The sequence below is a fragment of the Equus przewalskii genome, chromosome 15 (assembly GCF_037783145.1).
Source record: "Equus przewalskii isolate Varuska chromosome 15, EquPr2, whole genome shotgun sequence".
NCBI classification, from domain to species: Eukaryota; Metazoa; Chordata; class Mammalia; order Perissodactyla; family Equidae; genus Equus; species Equus przewalskii.
The window spans coordinates 58,236,629-58,259,526 of NC_091845.1; the positions used below are offsets into that span (position 1 = coordinate 58,236,629).

At 41.4% G+C, this 22,898-nt stretch overlaps 1 protein-coding gene and 1 long non-coding RNA gene across 2 annotated transcripts; one reads left to right on the top strand and one right to left on the bottom strand.

Annotated features, from left to right (window-relative positions):
• The first annotated feature begins 8,130 nt into the window (after positions 1–8,130).
• On the top strand, positions 8,131–14,003 carry LOC139076187 (uncharacterized). Its single transcript, XR_011527533.1, has 3 exons — positions 8,131–8,443; positions 8,774–10,374; positions 13,871–14,003. It is a non-coding gene; the product is annotated as an uncharacterized lncRNA (long non-coding RNA).
• A 5,218-nt stretch (positions 14,004–19,221) lies between these two features.
• LRRC3B (leucine rich repeat containing 3B) lies at positions 19,222–20,465 on the bottom strand. The gene has a single exon (XM_070577433.1). The coding sequence runs from the start codon at positions 20,320–20,322 to the stop codon at positions 19,543–19,545; it is 780 nt and encodes a 259-aa protein (XP_070433534.1). The 5' UTR covers positions 20,323–20,465; the 3' UTR covers positions 19,222–19,542.
• Between the last annotated feature and the right edge of the window lie 2,433 nt (positions 20,466–22,898).

The following is a 22,898-nucleotide window of genomic DNA, read 5'->3' on the forward strand; positions in this document are numbered from 1 at the left end:
CTTCCTCAGTCCTGATTACAGTCTCCTCCCGTCAGTTGCTCTGTCCCCTGACATTTTGCCTTTAAGCCTCTTGGTGACTCCTGTCAACTGTACCCCAGTCTCTAGTTGGGACCTTGAGCACATTCAGACCCTGCCTCCTTTTAGATGTGTGGGTTTATAACCAAAAGAGGGTCTGGGAAATTTGGGGGCATCTTAAAATTACTCTTTTCTTCAGAGACAAGACAATGACCACGTGGCCTATAATACAGTTACAAGTTTTGAGATTTGGAAGTTCTCCTAAGCATCATCCTGTGCTCCTACCCACAGCCATGAGCCTCCCTATGCCCTCCAACACAAAGTGTCACCTAGTGCCTGTTTGAAGGCCCCTGAGGGGTGGGGCACTCACTAGGCATAGTGAACACAGTACGTGTGCGGTGTTTTCTGAGCAGTGCATTACCCTTTGGGACTGCCTTTTTCTGAGCCAGACCTGCCTCTGAGTAAGTGACACCCACAGGCACTGAGCCAACTTGCCAGAGCTTTACAAAATAAGCTCCAGTTCACTTCTGAATAATCACTCTTCCCATCTTTGAACATCATAGCAAAGCTTCCTCTGGTTTCCTCTGTTTTTTAAACTTAATTGTATTTGTAGACTTGCAATCTCCTAAAGATATGTGTTTCATCAATATTCCTCTTAAGACATTTGCCCCAGAGACGAACATGCCTCAGATGAAAACCAACTAGTAAAGAAGAGATAGACAAACAGGGCTTGGAAAGTTCAAGACTCTGTACTTCATTCTGTAGCTGTTACATTAGTTACAACTTCCTCACCACTAGATTATAAATTTATCAAGGCAAGAGATCTTGTCTGATTTTCTGTATGCAAAGAGTCTGGGCACTGGACTTTACCTAGATTTTTTTGAATAATTGAATGAATAAATGGCAGCACTATTATCCTATTGAGTTAATTTGCATCTGCATCCTTCTAAAATATGTACATCTTTCATGTTTATTACTCCTATTATATCAGATCTCCCCAATCTAAACTTGTCCACCTGATTTCTTGGATCTAAGATATGGTATATTCCACTTGTTATATTAGAGTTTATCATTTTAGTTTGATCTAACGTACTGTGTGTCTTTTTGGTCCAAATCCTCTAACCCTTTTCATTGGCTGGACAATTGTGGACTAACCACTTTGCAGTGTCCCTCGTCACATTATTTCATTGAAGGAAGCATGACATGGCATTGGATATGCTGGAGTGTGTTCCTGGGGCATCTTGACAGCTAGAGAGCCATGGCTTGCCTTTTACTATCTGTTTTATTAGCCACATCTCCACTCTTGAGACCCCTGCCCTCCCCTTATATTTCCATTGTGCATCTACAAACACCTTCTTAAAGATGACTTCCAGACTCACTTCTCAGAGTCTGGATGGTCATGTAAAGAAAGGAGGTTGCTCTGTTGGCCACGGTATAACTAGCAAAAGCAGCACCTAATGCAGAAATGTTACAAAGACCCACACATCACAACATTGTGAGCATATTTTATCTCTCGTGAGCAGGGGATTTAGATTTGGTTATGAAAGAATATGATGTAGAGAGGGGGCATAAGTTGTTTTTTTCCCCCAGGTTTATTGACATGGAAATAACATTTAACTTTGTAACAGTTTAAAAGCATACAACATGATGATTTGATAATGTATATATTGCACAAAAATAAGTTTTTGTTTTTTCTCTCTCTCATCATTGGCAAGAACACAGGGGCTTCTCCAAGCTGCTATCTTGTGTTTCTGCCCCCTGGTGGCTTTCTGAGAGGAAAATAGACTAAAACCTTGCTCTTCTAAGTGTCAGCCTTGGGCCAGCAGCATCAACATCACCTGGGAGCTGGTTAGAGATGCAGAATCCTGGGGCCCAGCCCAGACTCACTGAATCCGAGTCTGCATCGTATCAGCATCCACAAGTGATTTCTCTGCATATTAGACAGTGAGCAGTACTTGAGCAATAGAAATGGGACTCGGATCACCCAAGACGCTTGGAAAAACACTGATGCTTGTGTTCCACCGCTATAAAATTCTGATTTAATTGGTCTTGTCTGTGACCTGGGCAGAGGGATTTTTAAAAAAAAATCTCCCTCAGGTGATTCTGATATGCAGCTAAGTTTAAGAATCATCATCAATAGCATCTTTCCTGTAGATCTGCATGTTACCACAGGGCCTTCCCCAAACTCTCCAGCTGCTGAAGAATTGACTCTGTGCTTCCTGGAAGCTTCCAACATGAAAATGCACCAATGCCATGATTCACAATCTTGGCTGCACATTGGATTCACCTGGGAAGCTTAGAAAACACTGATGCCTAGGCCCCACCCATCAAGATGCTAAGTCAATTGGTCTGGGATGTGGCATGAACAGCAGGACTTTTAAAGTTCCCCAAGTGATTGTAAAGTGCAGCCAAGATTAGGAGTCACTGGACTAGATTCTACAGAGCCCACATTGTTGTGCCCTGGCCACTCCTCTGTTCTCTGCTTATACCCATCTCTGTTCCCTGCTAAATTTCCACAGGGGCCAACATGGCAGACTGGAAGGAAGAAACTGCTACCGAGACTTTGGCTCTATTTAGAGAAAGTGGAGCACCCATTGTTTGGGCCTCAGACTCATGGCTGGTGCAACAACATGGGCCCTCAGCTCATGGGCCTGACACAAGGCATTGGCTCCTTGGGCAAGGTTTTCCACTGGCTATTTGACTTGTTGGACATCCAAATATATCAGGCCCAAATTGATTTCCTCTATTTATTTTTTTATATTGACACAATCAGTTCTATAACTGAAAAACGAAACAGAAATACTATATTAATCAAAGAAGGAACCTCTTCCCCCTGCTCACAGATTGGCTCTCGAGTCGTGATGTGTAGGAGGAGAAGTTGGCAGGTTGGAGGGAATCATCTTCCTGTGTCCCCCACTGGGTAGCTGATCTCAGATAGAAGGTCCTCCCTGCCCAGTGGTTTGTGTTGAGGACACTACTTCTACCCACCAGTGACCAGGAAGGAAGGAAATACTTTCTTTACTCAGTGGATCCCAAAGAGAGCTTAAAAAGTCCTTAACTAAAGAGGTTTGGAGGATTACCCCGAAGGAGCAGAGAGCTGAGATAGGGTAAAGGAAATATGGTGACCTGTCCTACACCCACATATAGGTAATGCATGTGAAACAGGTGATACCCTGGAAGCCTCCGAAAGAGGGTACCAACTCTGGACCTCCTTGTTACTTGTTTGTTTTTTCTTCCAACTTCTTAAACTTTTTCCCCTTTAACACCTTTTTTTTTCAAGTGTCTCCACTGTTCATTTTTTCTTTGAGGAACCACAAGATTTACCAAAAACGTAATCAAATCTTAGTTTCCATCTGTCTCTTATCATGTCCTGTAAACTTTACAATCACAGGCGTTGGTTGGCAATGCTTTTTATCCTCCACCTAGTTGCTATTGCTCTAGTCTTGGTGCCCGAGGCTGCACAGTGAGAGGGCTCCTATCCACTCAGGGTGGGGAAATACGGAAAAGGGGAGGCCATGAATGAGAAGGATGTACTATTCCAAGGAATGGATGGTTCTCTCCAGGAATATCTGCATTCAAGCACATCACACTACTGCAAAGTGTAATTTCCTTCCTGGATTCTCAAGTCTGGACAACTTGAAAAAAACTATTCCTCATATTAATTTAACTTTGACTTTCTGTCTTGCGAAATAATAGCGCGGCCTTATAATGACTAAGAACGCATTCACCACTTTCCCTGAGTTATTTTAAAAGCATCTTACATTACCATGACAATGAAACTCTCTAAACCCAAATCACAAATCCTTAATCTCTGAAAAAGGCTCAGTCTGCAGCACACAATGTCAGTCATCTCAAGTTTCTGGCTAAAGGAAGGAATTATAAGCTTCAGATTATTTGGAAATTGTGAGATATGGAGACAAATTCATCAGACATAAACAGATAACATTGTCAGCTTGGTCTGAAAACAAAATCTCTATTCCAAAATAATAACTAAGGAGCAGTATGTGTGTCTTTGTCTGTGTGTGCTTGTGTGTGCTTGTGTGTGTGGGGGGGGAGGGGTTAAAAATCAATACTCAGAGGCTATTTGCATTAGCCATACAACATTTTAAAAATATCAGTAAATGGCTTGTTTCTTTCTTATCTACAATGGAGTTGGAATAATTTCTCAAGATGTAACAATTTATTCTATTCTGAAGATTAGCAACTCTTCTTAGGTTGCTAATGTGATTTTGTCCATTAATCTAGGCTTTTAAGACTATATTTCAAATTCTAATTCTAATATTTTGACACAGAACCACACCCCCAGAGTAGGAGAGAAAGAACTTGGCTTTGAATCTTTTCCTAAAAGCATGACTCTTGCTTTCCTATTTCTATAATGAGATTTTTTTTTGAAAGTTGGAAAGGTACCATTATTTGCCTTTAGCGATGGTATTTTCTGTCACATTTCAACTTCTGTGCCTCAGATATTTGTCACCTCCACATCGCTTTGTCAAGTCTTCGTTACACCATGGCTCCCTTTTGATTCTACACATAATGAAAAAGAGCATCAAAGGAAAACTGACACTTTTCAAGAGTTTATCCCGAGGTAGGAATTCATTACATTGTATCAACGATATTTTAGCATCACACTGAGTACGTTAAATTTCACAGATGAGAACATTCAGAATTGATAATGTTGCTATTCAAAAGAAAGCTAAATGGGACAAAATTGCTGTCTCTTTTCATAAGAAGTCCTTTGACTTAATTTGCATACTTTGAGAATGACGCACAGAAGACAATTTCTTTTAAAGACTCACAAACATTTCCTGCAGGGCAACATGTGTCTATCCATCTACATTTTTGCCTCCTTTTTCTGGAAATAAGGGCCTAGACAGATATAGGGTATTCTCCAATGGGAAAGCACAGGCGTTTGTTCAACCTGTTCCACCCCTAGCTGAATTCTTGCTTTCTTCTCATTCTCTTTTCAGATCTTTTCAGACATAGCTTAATTTCCCTCCTTCTTCAAGGAGGCACCACCAACTCTTCCTTCCCACACTGAGTTCCTCCTTGCTCCATGTGTTTCTGGGTTTTGTCTCCTTAAGTTTAAAGGCCATGTTTTTAAATTTTACACTCTTATAATGCTAGGTACCTAGGAAATTCATTTCACTTTTGCATTCATTTAATCAATAATTCATTCAACACCTGTTTGTCGAGAGCCCCTTAAATGTGAGGCATCACACTAAGTGCTGTGAAGGCAGCAGTGACCAATACAGTCACTACGTCTTATTCAGTGTAATGATTAAAGCTTCAGGAAGAGGTGTGTCTTAGGCAGTAGCAGCAGCCACCAAACAAGGATGTGCTATCGCCACCTCTAGCCTCCTAAGAACTCCCGGAAGTCCTCTTGGCACTCAAGTTTTTCCTCATCCACCTGGGGGTCTACGTCCGTGCTCCCAGGCCAGGAAGCTCCCAGGATACTGAGACACAGCCAACAACTCTGACACATCCCTGAGGTGGTCCCAGCGGCTCACAGCAGGGAGAGACACCCTAGAGATATTGAGAGAATTATGATGACTATGGGACCTGGATTTTTATTCCTGTTTCCTTTACATTATGGGTCACATAGAAGATGAATCATAGAGGCCAAAGGCCTCTTGGTTTCTCCCCAGTTGTAGTCCTCACTCCTCTCCCAGTATCTAAATGTCAGTTTCTGGGTAACAAAAGACAGAGGATGACCACCTCTCTGTTTGCGGAAAAGCTTAAAGGCATTTCTAAGAGGCTGGAGAGCAATATGAGGGTTTATTTTTCTTGAAAATTATGACATCATTTACCATTATTTGCACTGCTACGTATTTATTTTGATCATCTCTTCTTACTACGTTGCTAAGAGAGAGATTCCTGCCTTATAGAGATCGCCAAATGCAAGCCATCCAACACTGGACAAATAAAATTGACAGCTTTTATTAGTCGCATATACTCACAGTCCAGGGGAGGAGAACACTGCACGCCATGCATGGTTATACAGGGGTGGCATTTAGAGACAGAGTGAACAACTGGGGCTTTGTAGGACCAAGAAGTTGATGTGCCCCCTGATTCATAAGGCAGGAAGTAATTGGCTTGTTTGAATAATCCTGTGGGTTTGGAGGAAACTGAAGCCCACTAGCCAGGGATAACCGAGGACTGTGCCTGGTCCCCATGATAAACAGGGTTGTTTGGCTAGGGGATCTTATCCATGGGAGCAGCGTGGTGGGAGGGGAATTAGCAGTTAGGCCAGTCATATCCTTCCCAATTTCACAGGATTTCAAAGCAGTACATGATATTGAACACTAATCTTACGTCTTGTATCTAATATTGTACTATGGACTTGACACGCAATATCTCATTTTACCTTCCTTGTAACCCAGTAGATAAGTTACTATTATTTCTCACTTGACAGTCAAAGAAACTGGATTTCATAAAATTTAAATCAGCCCTGTCGACTTCCCAGTAAATGGAAAATCCAGGACTCAATATTGGCTGTATGTCACTCTGTAGCTATGATGTATGCAGTGAAACAGATTGTGAGGGATTCTTTGCAAATCATACCAGTCCACACTTCTGATTAACAACGCGTTTTGACACCAAGAGGTGACTGAGAAAGTGAAGTGGAAATTCTTGATGTCTCTGCCACTTAATATCTTCTCAACGAGCCACTGCTGCACTGATGGAAGCACCGTGAAAACAGTGAGTACCTTGCTCTTCAAGTAATGTGTTAATTATCTTGAAAAACCTCCACATATTCCATTCCCCATGGATTATGTGTCCCTTGAGTTTTACGAAGTTTTCAGGATTAGATGAGATCACGAGGGCAAAACCCTCATGAATGGGATTAGTGCTGTTACAGGAATCCTGAGAAAGCTTGCTCCTCTCTGCTCTCTGCCATGTGAGGACAATCTATGTGCAGATGACTATGTATGACCCAGGAAGTGGGCTCTCCCCAGACACCTAATCTGCCGGAGCCTTGATCTTGGACTTCCCAGACTCCAGAACTGTGAGAAGTGCATGGTTGTTGTTTAAGCCCACCAGTCTGTGGTATTTTTGTCATAATAGCCTGAACAGACTGACACAGGAGAGAACATTTATTGTTCTTTCCTACAGTCCTGAAGGTCAGCAGGCGTGACTCTGCTTCAAGCTACCAGACGATTTATTTCAGGAAGTTCAGGAAGTCTGTTCCACGGATCTCTCATTCTCCTTAGATAGGTGACTACCTAGGTATGTTTCTCTCATGACGAATAGCAGGAGCACAGGAGGGCGAGTGGAAGCAGTTGATGCTTCTTAAGGCCTAGACTCTAGACTGGCACACTGTTACTTTTGCTTTCCCAGGAAAAGGAACTGCAAGTCACATGACACTGGATAAGACGTGACGGGAGCATGATCCAATTTACTGTAGGTGTAATTATTTCCCTCCTATTGGCTTTTTGCATTGTGCCTTCTGATTCATATACTATATATATGAAAAGCCACTTCAAAATGTCATTTAATTTAGGCAGGGCTAAAACTCTAGGAAAAAGAAGACTAAAATCATGCATGGATTACTTCGTTCCCAAAGCTGCTGTTTTTCTTATTTTTGATTTTTTTCAGATGAATCACAAAGTTGTGTTTTGGAGCTCTCTCTCTTGTTTAGGAAAAGTTGCAAACTAAATTTACTACATACTCTCCCCAAGAAGAGTATGTGTTATAGCTGAAGCACCCAATCTGTCATCAAGAAGAGCAAGTGGAGCCTTCGTGAATTGGGATTTGGCATGTACCCATACTGTTATGCATTATAATTTATTGTCTTAAGTAAGACCTTTTACCTTGACTATAGCAGTCGAGTCTTAAAATGGTTGTAGAGTCTTAGTAGTGGCAGTGTATGTAATATAGGTGAAAATCAAACACCCATGTAGTTATTAAATTGTATAATCTATTACTTATGATGAACAAGAGTTATTAAATCATGCAGCTTGGTTACAACACGCAAATGATTAACTTTGATAATGTCCAATGTTCTTTACTTTGCAAAAGGCCCAGCTACGCCTCCCCGTGACAGGCGGTAGAAACTTCAGGAGTGGCAGCCAGACTTGGAATGGGATATGTGATATAGACACAAGGAGATGTGGCATAGCACTCCGGGTACCAGAAGACTGAGGTTATGGTTCCTGTTCTGCCTTAATAACTCAGGGACCCTTATGAGTCACTAAACATTTTGGGTATAGATTCTTATAGAATGAGAATAATAATAATGCATAATGTTCTCCAGCTTAAGTGAATTACCCCAAGTGTTAGTTATCACGATGTTGAAAAATGTGTTCAACCTGTGTTCTCCTGGCGTGGAGCGGCATGGTGAAGCTGCAACTTGGTGATGGGGCCTCTGGAGTCGGACTGCTGTTCTGAAGGAAATCCCTGCTGTACCTTAGAGAAGGTGTGGCCTCGGGTGAGTTAATTATCCTCCCTGTGCTTCAGTGCCCTCGTCTGTAAAATGTGAATCATAACAGTATATACTTCAGAAGGTTCTTCTGAAGAGTAACCAAGGAAGGCAAGAAAAGTGCTTAGCATGATACCTGGCACATAGTAATTGCTTAGTAAACGTCATCAGCTGAAAATGATTATTTTTACTGTTTTATGGCAGATGTTATATTTCCGCAACACAGAAGGGTCCCAGGGAAGATTTTTTTATGCTGAGTCTTAAAAACAATGCACTTCATCTTATTTTTTGACAAATAGACATTAATCCGTTATAAAACAACATTTTTGATTATTTTAGACTCCATGAGATGACACTTGAGTGGCATGGGAGAAAAATATTCCAGTTGTTTCTACCCACTCTTAAAGAAGACTTCCTTTTGTGAGCTCAAGATGCAAGCATCTCACCTGCTAATTTCCTGAATGAAAGCACAGAGGTTGCCCAAGCCTCCCAAGAAACAGGTCCCCGAGTGTGTGAAGACTTGGGAGGAACTAGAAGGACAGAGATTCCAGCTGATTACAACTTTCAGGTCAAGGTTTAGACAAGAAATTTAATAAACTGCATTAACATGAGCTCAATCATTTCCCTTCAGGGCGACAAGCGGGTTTAATATTTTATTTAAAACCTTCATTAAAAGAGGTCTTCAAATAAAATGAACTTTATCCTTTTCTGACAACCAGAAGAAAAGATTTAAGCCCATTTAATCTGTGATGCAGTTTAAAATCAAACCTATTTTTGGCTGCATCAGATTGAACTTGACAGTGAAACCATGCTGCCTGGCTAGAATATTTAGGCTGGTTTTAAGCCTCATTGGTTCCATGTATTTTCATTGATTCCATTATTTGTATGCATAATTATTAAACTTGAGAGACAGAACATAACCACAATAGTAACGACGATGATGATGACAATGATAGCAGCATCTACCACACGCTGATTGCATCTCGCAAACATCTCTTCAATCCACCTACTTTCTGTCTCCACTGCCACAATCCCTGCTCAGGCCACTAGCTTTCTTCACCTGAATTTAGTGCAACGAATGCCTGAGCTGCTCATCTCCAATCATCCCCTCCCCCCCCCCCCGGATAATTCATTCTCACTGCTGCCACCTGTTAGATTTCCGAAGTGAAAGTTGATCCTGCTCTCATCCCAGCTTGGAACTCTTCAAAGGATCACAGGAGAAGTGGGGGGTGGGGGAGGAGTAGTTTCCAGGGATTCAAGATGGGAGAGGCAGGAACCTAGTGGGTCTTGGGGATAGAGAGAAGAGTTTATTCTGGAAAACTGGACAGGGTTGATCAGGAAGGGCCGTGTAAGCATGAAAGGGTCTCCCTCGGGTGTTATTGAGGGGGAATGAGGGAGCCATTAAATGTATCTGAACAATGTGCATAATAAATCCCTTTTATATAAAATTGCATATATATATGTGTGTATATATATATGTATATATATATATATATATATATGTATGTATATGTACAGAGAGAGAAGTCCAGAAGAAAGTTCAAAGCATTAAGGGTTGTTATCTCTGAGTGTAAGCAGTGGAATAATTTATACCTTCTTCTTTGTGTTCTTTACTATTACTCTTATTTTCTGCATGATTCTGAATTCTCAGATTTTTAAACGTTGAAGTTATTTTCATTTTGCAAGCAAAATAAAACAAGCCCTGTGCTCTTTTTTACTACACTACAAGGCAAATTAAAACACTGGGATAATTGGGCCTGTCTGCGCTTTAGGCTCTCACAGCAGCTGAATCTGTGGCTCAGCGAACTGTTTTCTAATAGGCTTCCCACTGTCTCTGGCTTCTAAGTTTCTTGCCTGTAGAAGTCTTTTGAGTCTCTTACTAGCTGAACCCTAGTCCCTGCTCGCTGAGGAAGCCAGCTGTGTGCATCATCGACCAAATGGTAAGCCAATTCTAATTACAGTGTTTTTATTGCTCTTTGAGAGGGGAGAGGCAGAAGCCATCATTTACAATCCTGGTCAGAGTTTCTGGAGCCCCTAATCAGAGAAGTGATCATTGGAGTTGTAAACTGAGCCCATCTACTGTGAAAATCGCTGGGAAAAAATTGATAAAATCCTTTCCATTTGAAAGGCCCTCATCTTAAGGACAACTACTTTGATGAGGTAGCAGGAATTTTTAGCTCTGAGGAAAATTCTTAATGAAGCTGGGAGAGGAAGTGGGGTACAAATTTGGATGTAATTAAATATGGGGCACACAGATGATTACATCATTCTTCCAGCTGAGATGTTTTGTTACCTCTGGCCATTTTTCCCTTTAAAATAGTCCTAGTTATATGAAAATGAAGCCAGCACAATCGGATCATTTATTCATTTTGTCTCTTTTGCTCTCATATATCTACACGAAAGCCCTCATTTCTCAGAGTTATTATACTTACTTCTCACCCAGCACGGGGGCATTTCCAGGGGGCAGAGGTGGATCCATTTCAAAAGCAAAATTGTCCGTGAAAACTAAGGGCAACACAGACAGAGCCATAGTACTCAAAAATGTGATGGCATTAATTGATTAATAGCATTTCCTGAATTTTTCTCATATCACCTCCCCAAAAAACCTTCCAAAATGCTCCCTGGAGATCAAGGGTTAATATGATATATTAGTTTGTTAGGGCTGCCATAACAAAATAGCACAGACTGGATGGCTTAAACACCAGAAACTTATTTTCTCACAGTTCTAGGGAACCAACCACAAGGTGCCGGCAGGTTTGGTTTCTCCTGAGGCCTCTCTCCTTGGCTTGCAATGACCGCCCTCTCTCTGTGTCCTCACATGGTCCTTCCTCTGTGCACACACATCCCTTGTGTCTCTTTGTGTCCTAAGCTCTTCTTCAGATTAGGGCCCATCCTAAAGGCCTCATTTTAACTTAATTATCTCTTTAAAGACCCTGTCTCCCCAAATAGTCACATTCTGAGATACTGGGGACTAGAATCTCGACACGTAATTTTTGAGGAGGACACAATTCAGCTAATAACTTACGGCATCAGTTGGAAAGTGTAAATGGAGAAAACAAAACAATAAAGCACCTAAAACACTGCTTGCTGTCTTATAATGTCAACAACAATGACGATATAATCTGCCAACTTTGAGATGAATTTGGGCCTTTTTCACGCCCCAAATCCAAGTGTTCTCTTGAATAGATCGTTACTCTTCTCCTTGCAATTACCTAGGGATTCTCATAAATGAAAAGTGAACAGAGCATGAGCTTTGGTGTCAAAAGACCTTCCTGAATATCCTGGGCTTCTCATTTGTTACCTGAAGACACCTTGGGCAGGTCACTCAGCATCTCTGGGTCTCAGTTCTCTCATTTGGAAAATGGCTCTCTCATTCCCTCTACCTCCCTTCCTTCCAATGCAGATGGGGGAACCATATGAGCAAAAGCCACTGGAGGCTGTGGGAATAGGGCTTGAACTTGTGTTTGATCCAGAATCTTAGTGATTCAGGCATAGTTTCACAGCAAAGGATGATTGGATATCAAACATTTTTGGAACGTGAAAGCAAAGGGAAACAAATTATAAGAAATCAGAACTTGAGCAATATAGAATATGAAACCAGTCTGGAACAATCTATAAATTGGATGGAAATGTAAAAGATAGGAAATAAACATAAATGTCTTCCCTGTTTTATTACATAAAGGGTTTCGCAGGGTCTTGAAGAGACACTTAAAATAAAATAGAAATATGCAAATAATAAATTAAAAACAATCAGAATAACTGATGACTTACAAGTAACAGTAAGTCAAAAGTAGAGGAAATTAAAATGCACCTAGATGGACTATGAGACGTTATGTAGTTACCAAATTAGAAGTGCTGATTTCTACTTTTCCTCTTAATTTCCTGGCATGTGAGGCAATAAGGGGAAATTTATTATGGGTTCACATGACCCTCACTGTGCATGAGGGGAAAGCACTTCACTTTTTATAGTAGCAAAGTACTGCCATCCACAATGTTCAAGAAGAAACTTCTAGTGCAGGATGTCCTATTGGTTGTTACCACCCAGACTGATCACCCTAGATCTCCAGGGAAGGGAGGAGCCATCAGACGATGCAGGGGCCTGAGCCCAACCTCCAGGGGTTCCAGTTCAATAGGTCTGGGTAAGACATAGGTATTCATAATGTTCAAATGCTGTCTCAATCTGTCTGGTCGTTGCCTAGGCCTGGAAAGCACTGGTGTGGGGTATACTCAGAAATCTTAGCTTGAGTTCCTCCAATAAGCAGACACTGAGACAAGGACTTGAGTGCAGAGGTTATTTGGGAGGTGAAGAAAACGCTGAGAGAGTAGTGGAGAAATGAGACAAGGGGGGAATGACGGCAAAAATCATGCCCCACCAAGCCTGTACCTTGCAACACTGAGTGGGACACATGCTTCCAAGAGCGAGGGAGCTGGGTGCTTATACATCAAGTCCCCAGTAGTCATAGTTGAGGACTGCTCCTGGAGGGTAGCAACTCCCTGGCATCCTCAACCATCTATGTAAGTGCCAAAGTGTGCTGTCATAGCCGGAGAAAACCCTCAGGTAAATGCATGCAGGAGGTTCCAGTTGGACTTTGGATGGTGTACACGGAATGGTAGGAGTGAGGGCAGATGTGGCTGCCACGACGCAATGCATTGGACACCACCCTCACCATCCCGGGAGCAGCCGTGGAAGTCAGGGTCATCATTTCCATGATTGAGAGCTATAGACACATCTGCCCTGTCCGAGAGCCTGATTTACTTCATGTACACGTGGGATTTCAGGGCTGGGCACAGAGGGACGGGTGTAAAAAGAGAATGAACAATTGTGGTCCCCAAATAGCAGGCTCTCCTAACTGTCTGAGTGAGCTAAAGCCTGCTTTGTTCTTCTGAACCTCACTTGTGTCTTGTGAAAATTATGAAAAACGTCTTGCCCCATCCTTCTCCATTTAGTATCATAGGCCTGAAGATGAGACTTCCTAAAACTAATGGATGATGCATAACCAGGCAGCATGGATTAAGTGGAACAAAGGACTTCGCAGATAGCTTGACCGGGCTTCACTATTGCGCATGGGCTGTGTGATCATGAGCAGAATACTTTCTGGGTCTTAGTGACTTTGTCAGTAAAATGGGAACAATGATATCGTCTCCTTGGCAAGGCTGTGGTGAGAACTAGGGAAGGTAGGAACAGAGCCTCGTGTTATACCAAGTAAATGGTAACTGTTGTTAGCGAAAGGAGAAATTATTTGACACAAATTTCTTTTATTTGATATTATCTGTGACATACACAGAGATTGCCTGGTTCATGTTTCAATGTGAAGATAGAAGGTCTTGTCAATGATAAAGTGCTGAAAATGTCAGTTTAAGTTAGTCTTGTTGGTAGCACTTTCCCAAGTTATGCTTCTTCGCTTCTCACTGCACTTTCTCCTCTCGTCACTGCAGCTCACTCCTTGGAGAGCCAGGGAATTGGCAAGACTCTCTCTGTGAGGATGAAAGACTTTGAGAGCAGATCAGCGTCTTTCATACATCTTTCTTCCAGAAGAAATGTGGACATTCCTAAGGAAGCTGGATTTGTGTAAATTAGCCCCATTCTACTCTCTATAGGCTATTTTATTTTAAAATCTATTCAATAATTGGAGGCTAGCCTAGTGGTGTAGTGGTTAAGTTCGCACACTCTGGTTTGGCAGCCCAGGCTTTGCAGGTTCGGATCCTGGGCAGGGACAGAGCACTGCTCCTCAAGCCACACTGCGGCAGCATCCCACATAAAATAGAGGAAGATTGGCACAGATGCTAGCTCAGTGACAATCTTCTTCAAGCAAAAAGAGGAGGATTGGCAACAGATGTTCGCTCAGGGCCATTCTTCCTCATGCACACACACAAATCTATTCAATAATCAATGCCATTAGCTCAACAGATGGCTTATTAATCTTTAGACCAACAGCCAGATTGCCTTCCATTTTTCAAACTCTTCTCTGCAGAAAAAAATAAATGAAATATAAAAAGAAAAAAATAGAGTTTTATTCCCAACCCCAGAGAGACCCACAAGGTATTTATTTCAGACCTAGCTCTTGACGGTCAGATCTGGAAACCTTTTGTCAGTTGGATGCCCATACGTCCACAAAGAAAGTAATTGCATTGATTCTTTTTTTTTTTTTTTTGAAAATAATGAGCAAAATGCAGAACATTTATCATCCAAAAAAAGAGCATAGCTCACAAACTTGGTCAACTCAGTTGCCATTAGTGACAAGGATAAATGTTTTCATTGAACTTGAGGACAGCTTTGAAAATATATCTGATAATCTTCCCAGAAACCCGAAACCTGGGCCATCCTTAGACCAAACATGTTCTCATGTTCCCACTATCCCTTTTCTTGATGCTCTCGGGACCCAATTCCCCAGGTTACCCCAAGGTGCACTTCCCTATATTACCCCAATGTGCACATGGATACACACGCACATACACACACATGCACACACACACTTCTTAAGCCACTCACACTAGCTCTGGTTCTTTTAATATTGAAGAAGTTAGAGCCATAAATACAGGTGGATTTCCTTTTATTGTCATGTACCCATGAAACCATGAGACTCTATGTCCATCTTGCGGCATCATCATCATCATCAAGGAAAAAGTCTCGGACTTTGAGGAGTGCCCCCTGCTAGGTCTATGCGAGCCACAGATTCAGTTGATGCATTTGGGGCCATCCCTACAATGAGTATGGGCACATGTGGGATGAGGAACTCAGTTCTAACTTTTCCCTAAATTGACCCATCTGGATCAGGGACAGAGTTGGGGTAGATATTTACAAATGTATAGTAAATGACTTTGCCTCTGGTTTGCTTTCTCTGGGTCAGACCCAGCCAACTTGTTGAATCAATGTTACCACTTTGGGAAACCAGGCTGACAAGGGCTCTGGAATAGATGAGGATGTTGTGTAAGGGCAATCACTCCCCTCCTGCCAGCAGGGCTGCACTTGATCACTGAGGGTTTACGTTGCTATTCAGGGAAACAAATGCTAATCAACTCTCCCTCCCCAGGAAATTGCACCAGGATCATTTTCTCCATCTCTCCGTTGGGAAGCCAGATAACACAGAGCACTGAGCATATTATCCAGCGGCTATTTGTGAAAGGGAAATGGATTCTCTCACCGTATTTTGAAGGAAAACTAAGCTGTTTAGAATCATAGATATTCTTTACTACAACTCTGTGACAATATAGGAACCTTACGTGTCTTCTGAATCCTCAGAGAAACTGTTGCTCATAGCCAGTGAGGTTTTCGTGGTGTATATTGTTGTGTTTGTTTCTTTGAAGATTCGGAAACAGTTTATCAGGAAAGGCAGCTGGTGTCCTGTAAGGGACACTGAATAGAGACTATGGAGACATTAATGCTAATCCCCAAACCTGCAAGTATTTCCATTTCAACACCCGGAAAGTCAGTGGATGAGATCATCTCTAGGATTCTTCCAGCCCTGACAGTCCAGGAGTTCGCCTAGCTCTAGCAACCTGAACATTTAATTAAGCAGAATTTTCCATTCTCTAACTGTGCCAGATAGATGAGAGAACTTGCTGCATGAATTGAAAGTCTCGAGCCAATAAGGAAAACCTACCCACATCCCAGACTGCCTTATGCTTGTTGATGTCAGAACAAGAATTATTGTGGGTAATCAGAGAAGGACATGAAAAAGAACAACGTGTACCTGGCAGAATTTGTATATCAGTGCGTTACAATTTGCCAAAGTGTTCCTGAAAGTTAAGTCTTTCATTACATAACTTTTTATCACTTTCTTAAAAATGTTCCAGTTGGGTTGGCATGTTTCATGATTTGCTTTGCTTCAGAGATAAGCACATTGTCAATAGTTAGACTAAAATTCCTAGGTATTTTGAATTTAAATGGTTGAAGTTAGGAGAGTGATGCCAAAGGAGATGGTTGAGCAAAGAAGCTGTTATTTAAAATATTTAGAAGGGCTGGTCTGCTGGTGCAGTGGTTAAGTTCGCATGCTCCATTTTGGTGGTCCAGGGTTCATTGGTTTGGATCGCAGGCACAGACCTACGTACCGTTCATCAAACCATTCTATGGCAGGCTTCCCATATATAAAATAGAGGAAGATGGGCACAGATGTTAGCTCAGGGCCAATCTTCCTCACTAACAAAAAGAAAAAAAAATAGAAGGTAAGATGGTATGTGCCTCCAATAATGAGATGATAGTTAATTTCAAAAGCCTTGCAGTCCTAAAATAGGTATCTCTCTATTTATATAAATATATCTGAAGACTTGGAAAATTCAGGATGACGGTAGGATCAAAACTGGAGCCTGTATATTGGGCCTGTTTCTGTACAGCCAGCCGTGAGCCTTAGTAAGCTCTTTCTACCCATTGGCATCATGCACTGTCAGTCCAATGACTGACAAGGAGAGTATTTCCTTTCAGTTCTGGCCACGAAGGGGCCCTATAGCCTGTTATTTGGTTTTTTTAAAAAGGAATTAATTTTCTCCTCCAATGGCTTATATACTCCAATTCGTGGCAACCTAACTTAAATTAAAGACTTTTTTTTTTTTTTTTTAAAAGGCACTCAATTTATGGCACTGTTAAGTGAAAATCTATATACAGAATTCAGGCAGAGGAATGATTATTAACCTGGGATGCACCTCTGACTCTATGTATGTGGAGAAGTAGAAACCAAAATGTGGGAATTTAATTTTGCCACATCTGAACAAGAATATGACTATTCTATGATGCTCCTCAGAGATTTTTCTTTACAAGTATTTTCACTTGACTAATGCAATTGGCCATTAGCAAAATAAGCTCTTATTAGTAAGAATATAAAGATTATTTTGGAAGGAGTAACCTGAAATGGATTATGTGATTAGTGGAAGCTTTTCTAAAATGCACATGACTCACACATTCAAATAAACACAATTAATTTATTTAAATTTTTAAAGGGTTATCTTAGCAAAGGCTTGATTTTCCTATTCTTTAGGAAAAAATGGTGTATTCAGTTAGAGATCTTTCTACGGTAGTACTTAGAGCTATATATTATAACGTTGTCCTCCAGGGGGCGTTAAATCTTCAGCAAAGCTCCAATTTTGCTGGAAGGTGTTCAAATCCAGTTAGCAAAAGCAGACAGTCTGGCTTCCTTCTCACGGGCACGCAGGAGTTCTAGGCCCCATCTCTTACGCTTCTAGACTGGGCTTTACACTTTTTAGTAAGGCTAAAGTGGGCGTGAAAATCACGTGGCCCCGGAGTGTGTGCCATGAACCTAGCCTAGCCACATGCTCTGAATGCCCTACCACAGATCTTAGATTGGCTGACCCTCATGGTTCAAGGCAGTAACCCTTTAAGAGACGATTGCCATGAATAGGAACAGCAGGGCTTTCGAAGGGCAGAAATGTGATTCCTAGAGGCCCAAAGATAACCTAATACGGGTTAGAGTAGGCTATGTGGGTCAAAATGGCAAAATGGCTACTTAAGCTCCACAAAGGCCTATTTTGGCTATTATTTTTTAATGAAACCATCACTTAGGAGTCTGAAAACCTCTACGTCTGGGGAACCAACAGCATTATGCAGTAAAGTCTATGACTCTATAGCAATACACCACAGTGGTTAAGAAGTCCATAGGTTCTGAAGTTGACTGACTGGGTTTCAATATCTGCTACACTTCTTATAAGCTCGAAGATCCTGAATTAATTACATCAACTCCTGTGTCTCTGATCTCATAGGGTAGTTGTAAGGGTTAATTAAGACAACCCAAAGAAAGTACTTGGTGCGGAATCTTCTCTGATTCTGGAATCGAGACCCCCATGATATGGCTCCAGACTTGTGTCTTGCTTTTCCCTACATAGACTTCTTCATCCCAAATACCTCCCTACACTTTTACCCCTTTGCTCCTTCTGCTTCCCCTTTCCTTGCCTACATCACCATCTGATGAGATCCCACCCAAGTTTCAAAGATTATGTGTAATGGCACCTTAAAACCAAAAAAAACAAATTAAATAAGCTTTATCCTATCTCTGGACAATACCAGGGACACAATATCATGACACATGTGTACACATTTGTCAAAACTTATAGGACTGTAAACTTACAATGGGTCCCTTCTTAACATGTAAGTAATACTTGTATACTTGTATTCCAACCCAACAGGAATGAGACCTCAGTTTTTGGAGAGAGGATGATTTGGTTCAAATCTAAGTTCTGATAATCCCTAACTGGCAGGGCATTATATCTCTTTCACTCTATAGTTTCCTCCTATGTAAATGGGGCAGCTGTCACTTCCTCTTCTTGTAGTGAGGGTTTAGAGACCTAATTGTATTAAAATGCCTTGCACAGTGCTTGCACACAGTTGATGCTATATGACTATTCAGACCTTTCTTTTTAGCATACCTATTTCTATGTTTGTTACACACCCCTGTCCAGCAGAAGGTAATCTTGAGGACATAATTTGTGCTGTCTTTTTATTTTCCATGTGTCTAGCATAGAGTAGAAGTAGTGTGTTTAGAATTAGAAAGGCTTTTCATAGCTAAGCACACTGATGTGTAGATAGCAAACAGCTAGAGGCGTCCCAACTTAAGCCTCTGCAGGATGCCACACTGTGTGATATCACCCGGGTTTGCTAAGGCTCAGTATTTTCAAGTCTGAGAGATCCTTAGTTAATCAATAATTCACCTATGACTCCCCAATGTACAGTAAGGCTTAACACATCTTTCACGATGATAGCTCTTTAGGCTCACAAGGGTTGTCTGTTTCTCTTTAAAGTAATGGAATAACTGTACTGTTTTCTTAACCAATAAGTCACTCTGTTTTCCATGGTTCAAAGTTAAGCTTTTATTTGGTTTTAAATTAAAAAAATAAATTTCATTATTAAATAGTGAGATGGATCTAACTAATGTTCAGAGAGTATCTTACTCAGGAATATACCACCGGGAGTACAATTCAGGGGTGGGTCACCTAAACTAAAATTATTTGTTATGTTGTCATGTTTGTTAAAAGTTCAACAGTGGCAAATTCAAAAGAAACTGAGATACAAAGTTTTAAATGTTGACAATGGACGGGAGAAGTAAACCTCTTATTCTACTGCAGTCGCAAACGAGTTTCTTTCTCAATGCCAGTCAGTTTGGACACTATACCACAGTGCTAATGTCGTCGGGTTCATCGGCTTTCTTTTGCCTGCTTGGCAGGGATTTCAAGTATTCAAGGTGTCTCCGCGCATCCTCCTGATTTTGCCTCACGTAATACACCACATATGAGATCACCATGGTGAACCAGCCAAACATGGTGACCAGCATGGCATAATCGGTAGTTTTTTTCGGGAGGTTACAAAGGTCAGCATCATTGGCAGCATTGAGGAATGGTCTCCCGGCATGTTCATCCAACACAGAAGTCTTACAGATCACGTTGTGGGCTGTCTCATGATTGGAAGCCATGCTCCTGAGAACTTGCTGCAGAGTGCAGTCGCAGTGCCAGGGGTTGTTGGCGATTCTGGCCCGCGCCTTCAGGTTATTGAAGGCATTTTTGTGCACACTTTGAATCCGGTTGTCAGACAAGTCCAGAGTCTGCAAAGTTTCAGCTACTCCTTTGAAGGCATGCTCATCGATAAACTCAATGCCATTTTTGGACAAGTTGAGAACTCTCAGCTGATGGAGGTCCTTAAAAATCTCATTGGGGATAGATGTGATCTGATTGGAGTCCAGATACAATAAGACTGTCTCAGGAGGAAGATCTCTAGGTATTTCCTTGAGATTTGCATTGCTACAGGTGACATTTAAACCCCCAGAGGAAGAACAAAGACAGCCCTTGGGACACATACTGGCAGAATGAAAGCACAGTATCATAAGAACAAAACTTTGTAGGAGGAGACACATGGAGAGGGAACGGGTTAACCACAGGTCTACCAGATTCATGCTGGAATGTCAGCATAATCACAAGCCCATTCCTCATTTACTCCAACAAGCAAGCGTGGCAACGGTTCCAGCCCTGTCCACACCGTTGATTTCCTTCTTGCTTGGTTCAAAAGGCTGCAACTAACACATGTGACTCTTCATTATTCCTGTTCTTGCTTGGGTACCTAAAGGAAAGGGAAACAGATGCAATTAGATCTTTGCAAAGGGAGGTACATTGCAATTAAAAGTGCTCTCAGGCTTCTGGCATTCTATGTGGGCAGGAGGATTGGTTATGCAGGTAATTTCCATAAACACCAGTGGGAGTTATCTGCATGATGGGAGTCTCCTGCGCAAATCGAAAGCGCCGGGGGAGAAGACTGTCAATAAATGAAAACATTTCCGAATTATGTTGCCTTGTTTCAGTTGCGTAGAATTAGAGCAAAAGTCTAGATTTCTCTCATCTCTACCGGTCCTCTCCACATCCTGAACCCCTTCTAAATTCTACAGCAAGAAAATGTAAGTACACTTTTCCCCTTTCCCCTTCCTAAAATAACAGATGCATTAATGTAATTTAGCCCTGCGCTTGGGCAACAATGAGAAATAATACTGATATTTCATGGTTAATGACCATAGACAGCAATATCTGTCAGGGCTTTTGAATGGATGTCCAATTTGGAATATTTTCTCTAAAGAAACATCATACTTGAATTAATAAATGAGCAAATGCATTCCAACCTTCACAACGAAATGTTGCTAGGGACCGACAGCCGAGAATCTCTGGAAGAGTTGCCTACTTTGTGACCTCCCAAGATTACATTATACCTGGGAGGATGCCCTTAACTGAGTTTCCAAAACATTATCTGTTTTCTAAACAACATATCCCATCCCCAATAGCTCTTCAAATATGACGCAAACTTTTAAGCCCTTTTAAAACATAAGATGAGAATTAAGAGATACTAGCCTCTAAGACTTCCCCAATAGCCTATTTTTTTCTTTCCAATCATATATACATTATTTGTGTTGGAAGGGGGCTCAGAAATTGCAAAAATTAAGTCATATGAGCAAAGTTATGAGCTTACTCAAAAACAGAGATGAGAATATAAGTTAACCCTCAAAACTACTCTTGTATAAAGAGGACAGGGATCTCTGGGACCAGTTCTCAGAGGAGGCAAGTGGATCTTGGAGAGATTATGTGACTTGCTTAAGGTCAGATAGCTTGTAGGTAGTAGAGACAGGACTCAAGCCAAAGACTGTTCTGACTCATTAATCTTGCAACTCTTTCCACTACCCCCACATCTCTCCCAATTCCATCTGCTCTATGAGGAGTCAGGATCCAGGAAACATTGCTTGTTGTGATTTCTGATGCTGTTATGTTGTGGCTCAATCCTAAACTGAGAACCCCACGGAGCTCCATTGAGGGGGCTCTCTGCATTGTGGAAGGAATCCATACCTGACTTCAGAGAATTCTCTCTCAGCATCTGAGAAACAAGGAGAACATTTATTCCTTGTGCAGCAGTGAGCAACAAACGACTTTCTGAATGAGCAACAAATGAGTCTCTGCAAACTTATCTTTTCCTAGGATCCCAGATGGATAAATACAGAGGGAAATGACTCCAAATGTTACCAAACTCACAGAAGAGAAGATTAATGTGAGCTGAAAACATAATGAACTGGGTTGTTAATCATAGGAAAAATGAGATTAGCAACAGAAGAATGGAATGGATGTGCTTTTGGAATCCGGAGTCCCTTAAATGCCAGAGAATGCTAAAGAAGATTCTCTAGGCTTACCAAGCCATCCATCAATAGCTCTTTTCATTTGCAGTGAAAGTTTCCCTCCCTTCTACATTTTCCTTCAAAACTGCATTGAATGGCATTTGGGAAGTCTAGTAACTGTCTAGATGGGAGAGAGAAAAAATAAACAGGTATGGAGGGGAGGACACTCAGAGGGGAGGGCGGTAGAAGGACAAGGCAAAAGTTGCTAGAAGGACATGAGCAGGACACAGGAGATGAGAGAAATGAATATGATGAGAAAAAATAAAGGGAGTCCACGTGATCAAGCAATTTCCATCAACTGAGTACGTGTGAACAGTCTAAATCATGTTGAAAGGTGCAAAGCCTTCTCAGGAGGACACTCCACATCTCTCCAGAGACTGATTAAAGTCTATCGGAAGAAAAATGTTCTCTAATTTAGACTAGAAGCTCCAGGAGGGCAGGGATTTGTTTCTGCCTCAGGTAGAAACAACAGTAAACAATTAAAAAGTAGGAATTAAATTGGATTTGTATCCCAGCTTTAGTCTTATTAGCAGTATGCTCCTGGGCAAGTTATTAACTTCTCTAAATCTTACTTCCCTTATCTTCCACATACAGAAATTATAAAAGCACCTAATTCCAAAGTTGAGAATTACATGAGATAATCCACGTAAAGCATTTAGAACAATGCCTAACAGGCAGTAAGAGCTCAATGCTTGTTAGTTATAGTTACTTTTATTATTATCCCAGATACATTCCCAACTCCTAGCATAGGGTTTACCATGTAGTGACGGCTAAATAAATATCTATTGTGTGAACGAACCAATCAAGTATTGAAGAATCTAGCT